This window comes from Raphanus sativus, chromosome 6 (genome assembly GCF_000801105.2).
Source record: "Raphanus sativus cultivar WK10039 chromosome 6, ASM80110v3, whole genome shotgun sequence".
Taxonomy (NCBI): Eukaryota; Viridiplantae; Streptophyta; class Magnoliopsida; order Brassicales; family Brassicaceae; genus Raphanus; species Raphanus sativus.
In genome coordinates this window covers 10,501,033-10,507,477 of record NC_079516.1, presented here as the reverse complement: position 1 = coordinate 10,507,477, position 6,445 = coordinate 10,501,033, and the positions used below count along the sequence as shown (strand labels likewise).

The following is a 6,445-nucleotide window of genomic DNA, read 5'->3' as shown; positions in this document are numbered from 1 at the left end:
ACAAGGTCGTGTACACCTAAATGTGTTTATCCATGGGTACACTAGATCATATATCCATGTGTATACTGGTTACTAAACATATATACATGTACACAAGTAAGTAAATATTTTTGATCGGCCACATGTGCATTGTGTGCATATACTTGGGCTTGCCAATGTCTATCATGCGCAAGAAATGATAAGATTTATTGAATCAGAACTTTTTAATATTCAATAATTCAAAGCTCTGACTACACTTATATAGTTATCTTTCTATAGCTTTGTTTGTCAAAATACGTACCAAGTCACACAAACGATTGAAATATTTTGACAAGAGTAGTTTTCTATTTTAATAACGTCAACATGTACACATATTTTGACCGTCCACATGTACACATAATTTGACTGTCCATATGTACACTAATTCACAAAAGCTTTGCATAAACACATGAAGAATTTGTTTTATCACTAGGAAAACCGTGATGTTCTGGAAATGGCTAGAAGTGCATCATCCACTAACGAAGAACCCAAAGGACCTGGCCTGCAAAGTGAAAAACATAATGAGAACACACGAATCTTCCTTTCTGGAAAAGGTCCCAAACAATGAAAACCTATTAGGTTCAGGAAAAAAAAACAGCTCATGTAGCTGAAAACTCAAAAATTTATTATTGGGTTACAGAAAATTAATTCAGATTAGAAACTAACCATGGTCGATTTGCCCAATCCAAACCCCAAAGAGAGAAACTTTAGAAGGTTTAAACACAAATTGCATCCTGATAGAAAAGATTACAGAGAAACAAAAACCTAAACTTACCATGAGTTCTTTGTAAAAATCTCGCGAGATGCCCAAAAGCCTAAGAGCTCTCTCTCTTTCGGTAGAACAGATAAATCAACTTTTTGAATTTTTCTCTCTCCTCTGTTTTGATGCAAAAGACGCTATTGTTTCTCGTTGGAGGAGGAGCTTCGTTCTTGACACGAAGCAAAGTCGCTGCAGTGAAGATTAAACTGATAACGCGATTCGGACAGATTGGTGGTGAGCAACAGTGATGATTTCGGCATATTTGGCCAAAAAATGGATTCAATAATTTTTCATGAGGTCAGATCTGAATCCGAGAATGGGAGAAAAAAAGGATAATAATTGAAAAAGTGAGGTAGAAGCGAAGAGATATGAAATAGAAAAGGGGAGAGGAGAGAGAAGAGAAACTAAGTTTTGACTTATTGGTTAGCATATAACTAGTAGATAACCAAACGTGTATCCCATTAAGAAAAAGTGTTCCAATAGCAAAAAGTGACCTGTGCTGTAATTATAAACCCATAAAGTGATCCTAGACGTAAATTTTTCAATATTTATTTAGTAATGACAGTTAGGTATTAAAATTAAATGATTAATGATAACTTTGTAACTAGCCATCTTAAAAATTAACGTGACCATGTTACATATGAAAGTGACTTATCAGATAATATTATAGAGATTTTATTTATTTTTCTTATTTATGTATATTTGTTAAAAGGTTACAAAAAGGGCAATTCTCTATAATAGCATCTTTGAAGTTTTTGTCCCCAAAATAGCACTAGAAGGGGAAAGTCACAAAAATAACATTCATTAATAGATTAAATTACCTTAATGCCCTTGTTTTATATTAAACTAAAAAAGAACAAAAAAAAAGACAAGACGAGCTTGATCGTCTTCCCCGAAGAGAGTCGTCGGCGAGACATATCCTCAGATGCCCTCCTACAAAAAAACTAAATCATTTATATCCCCCCCTATTCTCAACACCCTCCTATTTCATTAAACCAGTTGCAATTACGAAATTGACCTCAGCTAAAATAAAATTAAATTTGAAAATAAAGAAAATTAAACCAGTTGCAATTGAACCTCTCAATTGAACCGAGAGTGGAATTGCGTTTGCGTCTCTGCGTTGTGGAATAAAGAAAATCGAAAAACGAAATCGAGAAACGATGCACGACGCTCTCGTCCTCCACTGAGCTGCCCTCCTCCAATTCAGTTCCTTTCTTTCGATTTGCCTCCCCAATCCGAAGCTCCAGAGTCGAAGATCGATCTTCGGTCCTATCTATATCAATCGAGTTCGCAATCAAAGGCTGCACTACCTTCCACTGTACTGGAAAGGTGAAAACGGGTATGTATGTATAAATGTTGCAATCCTCGATGAGAAAACCTGATTGGAATGGATGTAGATGTTGCCGGAGGTCGATTTGGTCCATTATGAGTGAAATTAGCTGCATTGGAGAGTTAAATCGTAGTACATTGATTGTAGATTTGAAAATCAATACGGCTAAGATAGGAGAACTAGTGAAACTATAGTAGAGCTAGTAATACTGATATTTGTAGTATAGCTAGTAATACTAGTATTACTGATATTTGTTGTACAGCTAGTTATACTAGTATTACTGAACGAGAACGGTTAATAATTAATTATGTTGGAATATTTCGATGCATAATGAATGATATTCAATGGTTGTCTTGTCAGGATCCAATGAGCAACAACGTCATCATACATTTCAGATGCGAAGGTCACATGTATAGTGTAGTGATTAAGAATGAAGTGGACGATATAACTGTTTCAATGGTAGAAGCACGGATATGCAAGAAGCTTGGGATAGATGAAAGTTCAGTGAAGTTGAAATTGAGTTATATTCCACTGTTGATTGGGTCTGAGGAACAATTTATCATTCTTGATGATGAAGACCTTTGTGTATATCTATTGTCTCTTGATAAAGAGAACCGCAGGTGCATATTGTATGTGGAAATCATCAGAAGATCAGAACTCCCCGAGCAACTTTCAAGAGCCGGCAAACGAAGTTCGTTAGGTAAACGAAGTTCGTTAGGTATGAACTATGAAGTGTTGCATTCGAATGACAATGATTTCGGAGATAGAGCCATAACTTTATATGGTGGCAACATTCTAGTTGAAAAACAATCTGAGCGGGGGATAGTGGCGATTCAGGAGATGTTGGAAGCAGTTGATGAAGAAGTTAATTTGGATGAAAATGGTGGTGGAAAGGAGGATGATAATGCTGGTGGAAAGGAAGATGATAATGCTGATAGAATGGAGGACGATAATGCTGTTGGAATGGAGGACGATAATGCTGGTGGAAGAGAGGATGATAATGCTGGTGGAAGAGAGGATTGTAATGCTGGTGGAAGAGAGGATTGTAATGCTGGTGGAATGGAGGACGATAATGCTGGTGGAAGAGAGGATGATAATGCTGGTGGAAGAGAAGATTGTAATGCTGGTGGAAGAGAGGATTGTAATGCTGGTGGAATGGAGGACAATGGTACACAAGAGTCAGAAATGCGTGGAAGATATATAGAGGCACCTCCTCTTGCCAAACCAGTTCCATTTATGGAGGCATGGGAAGACGGTTTGGGGTTGAAAATACAACAAGAGTTTGTTAGTAAAAAGGCAGTGCAAGAAGTGGTGGATCGAGGAGCATGTTCGAATAGTTTTGGGTTTGAGGTGGTAAAATCGGATAAGCAGCGATTAGTGTTAAAATGTCCGAAGGAAGGTTGTCAATGGGGAGTACGAGCTGCAAAAATTGGCCGGAGTGAAACGTTCTCTATTAGAACGTACTCGAACTTGCATACATGCTCTCGTGGAAGTCAGAGTAAATGCAACTCAAGGAGGAAAGGAACACCACAGCTAGTTGCATCTCTATTGCATGATGATTATCCTGGACAAATGGAAACTCCTCCTCCTAAAAGCATTATCGAACTTGTGTGGAACAAACTTGGTGTGAAGGTATCGTACTCCACTGCTTTGCGAGGTAGAAACGAAGCTGTAAATGTTTTGCGTGGGACTCCGGAAGAAAGTTACCAGATGTTGTACTGTTATTTGTACATGTTGGAGAAGATGAATTATGGGACAATATCAAGCGTGGAATTGGATGAGTCAGACAAATTCAAATATTTGTTCATCGCTCTGGGAGCCAGCATTGAAGGTTTTCAAGTGATGCGGAAAGTGATAACAGTGGATGCCACATTTCTGAAAAATGGATATGGTGGTGTACTCGTTTTTGCCACTGCCCAAGATCCTAATCGGCACCATTATCCGTTAGCCTTTGGTGTATTAGATGGCGAGAATAAGGAGAGTTGGACTTGGTTTTTTGAGATGTTGAAAAGTGTTGTGCCGGATTCATCGGAGTTGGTATTTATGAGTGACAGAAATGTAAGCCTCATAAATGCCATAGCTAGTGTGTTTCCGATGGCTCATCATGCGCATTGTATATGGCATTTGGCGCAAAATGTGAGAGGTCATGTGCCAAACGTCAACAAGGATGTTGTTGAAGCTAGATTTATGGACATTGCTCGGATTTACACAGTGCCTGAATTCGATGCTGCTTATTCCGGTTTCAAGACTCGGTATCCATCTGCTGCGAAGTATCTTGAGGAAAGTAGTGAGAAAGAAAAGTGGGCGAGGTGTTGGTTTCCAGGAGATAGATACAACATTGACACAAGCAACGTTGTGGAGTCGATGAACAGCGTGTTCAAAGACGCGAGGAGGTACTCTTTAATACCAATGTTGGATACGATTGTTAAAAAAACTGCAGATTGGTTTAATACGCACAGGCAAGAGACAGTTCGAGGATCCAGTGAGCGGAAACTGGTGCCTCTAGTGGAAAACTTTGTGCATGACACGTGGGGGGAAGCAGAATGCCTAATTGTGTCGGAGCTAAATGCTTTTCACCTTGAATACAGTGTCATGGGCAGAGATGGGAAACCGTATTTGGTGAATTTACTAGCCAAAAGCTGCAGTTGCAGGTTCTTTGACATTGAAAAGTATCCTTGTGTCCACGGCTTAGCCGCTTTCATTTTCTACTCTAAGAAAGGTGATAGCAATCACGTTTTCGATTTAGAAGATTTGATATCTAAATACTATTGGACAGAGCTGTGGGCATTGGCATATTACAGGACTATATATGTGGTTCCGGATAGGAGCCAATGGGATGTCCCGGATTACATAAAAAACAAGAAGATCTTGGCTCCTAAGCGCATTGAGCAGAGGGGAAGAAAAAGAGTGAAACGGTTTCCATCAGCAGGGGAGCGTAGGCCAAGGACACAAAATAAAAGGCGACCAAGACAAAGCCTGCAATGGTTGCTATTTGGAAATCGAAATGTTTGAATTTTACTCTGTTCTGTTTGTACAACTAAGTCGAATTGAGTGTGAATTTACTCTGTTTTCTTTGTACAACTATGTCGAACTGATATTGATGCTGGTATAACTATCTGAAATTGAATTTCGAACTGAGTGTGAATTTTACAAAGTTGCATCATCAAATGATATTTATAGTGAAGTGAACTATCCAATAGAAGATAAAAAATTATTACTCAAGAATCAAAACAACTATCCAACATAAGATAAAAAATTATTATTCAAGAATCAAAACAACCACCCAACATACTACATACACTTTTGGACTCACTTTGCTAAATATGTGAATACTGAAGATGAGATTTCGTTTTAGAGATCTTATAGACACTTTAATTACGCGAAACACCAATAATCATATTATGAAATCTTATATATCATTGGACAACTACTAAAAAAATATATAAATACTTGTAATACTGAAATAAATGGAAATCACCCGATGTACAACTATTTGTAAATTCTGTACAACAACTATCTTAGGGAGAACTAAGTTAAAATTTAGGCGGGCTTTCCAAAACATTTTAAATTTTAGGCGGGCTTTCTAAACATTATCTCTTCTACTCTCTCATTCACCACACATTCCTCATCTCTCTACAACCTTTATCTCTCCTCGACTCTCCTCATCTTCACTTTACTCTCAAAATTACAATTCAGTCATCTTTCTCTCGAGATGGATCCATGGGTTGAAAAACAGGAAAGGAGGGAGATGAAGAAAACGAAGAAACACTTGGACATGGTTCAATATACATGCGATGCTGAGTACGGGATTCCAAGATCTTGCCCATGCGGGGGACGAATTGTCAACGAGGTTTCAGCTAATCCGAAAGATAAAGATTTCTCACCAGGCCGCAAGTACTTCACTTGCGACAAGTTTGAGGTAAAAATATGGATTTTCCCTTCTTTTCCGAAAGATAATGCAATATGTAATAACAATGTGAAACTGACAGGATGATGGTCTCCACTTCCGTCAGCCATGGGTCATCGGAGTTGAGGAAGAGGTTCGCCGCTTAAGGAAGGAGGTGGACGACATGGCTGCGGAAATTGCAGCTCTGAAACTACTTATCCCACGTGTTTGAGAAGTGTTAGTTTGTTTGAACAACTTGTATGTCTTTAATTTTCGGTAAATACAAGTCTTTGTTTGTTAAGACTTGTATGTGGATCTCCTTGTACGTGTTTCTTATTTGGATTATGTATGTGATGTTGTGTTAAGTTAAGACTTGTGTGGTTTTCCGTAGTTTTCCGTAGTTTTTCCTTAGTTTTCGGTAGTTTTTCCTTAGTTTTCGGTAGTTTTCTGT

At 38.2% G+C, this 6,445-nt stretch overlaps 1 protein-coding gene and 1 long non-coding RNA gene across 2 annotated transcripts; one reads left to right on the top strand and one right to left on the bottom strand.

The window, feature by feature from the left end:
• Positions 1–294: 294 nt before the first annotated feature.
• Positions 295–1,210, bottom strand: LOC108810629 (uncharacterized). The gene is made up of 2 exons (XR_001943146.2): positions 794–1,210; positions 295–520 (listed from the first exon to the last, which is right to left on the bottom strand). It is a non-coding gene; the product is annotated as an uncharacterized LOC108810629 (long non-coding RNA).
• A 582-nt stretch (positions 1,211–1,792) lies between these two features.
• Positions 1,793–6,364, top strand: LOC130496075 (protein FAR1-RELATED SEQUENCE 3-like). The gene is made up of 2 exons (XM_056987839.1): positions 1,793–6,027; positions 6,098–6,364. Exon 1 carries the CDS (start codon positions 2,439–2,441, stop codon positions 5,118–5,120), a length of 2,682 nt encoding a protein of 893 aa, XP_056843819.1. The 5' UTR covers positions 1,793–2,438; the 3' UTR covers positions 5,121–6,027; positions 6,098–6,364.
• The last annotated feature ends 81 nt before the right edge of the window (positions 6,365–6,445 follow it).

What these genes read in the sequence shown, in the direction of transcription:
- LOC130496075 (XM_056987839.1), top strand. Translation starts at nt 2,439, where the DNA reads ATGAATGATATTCAATGGTTGTCTTGTCAGGATCCAATGAGCAACAAC.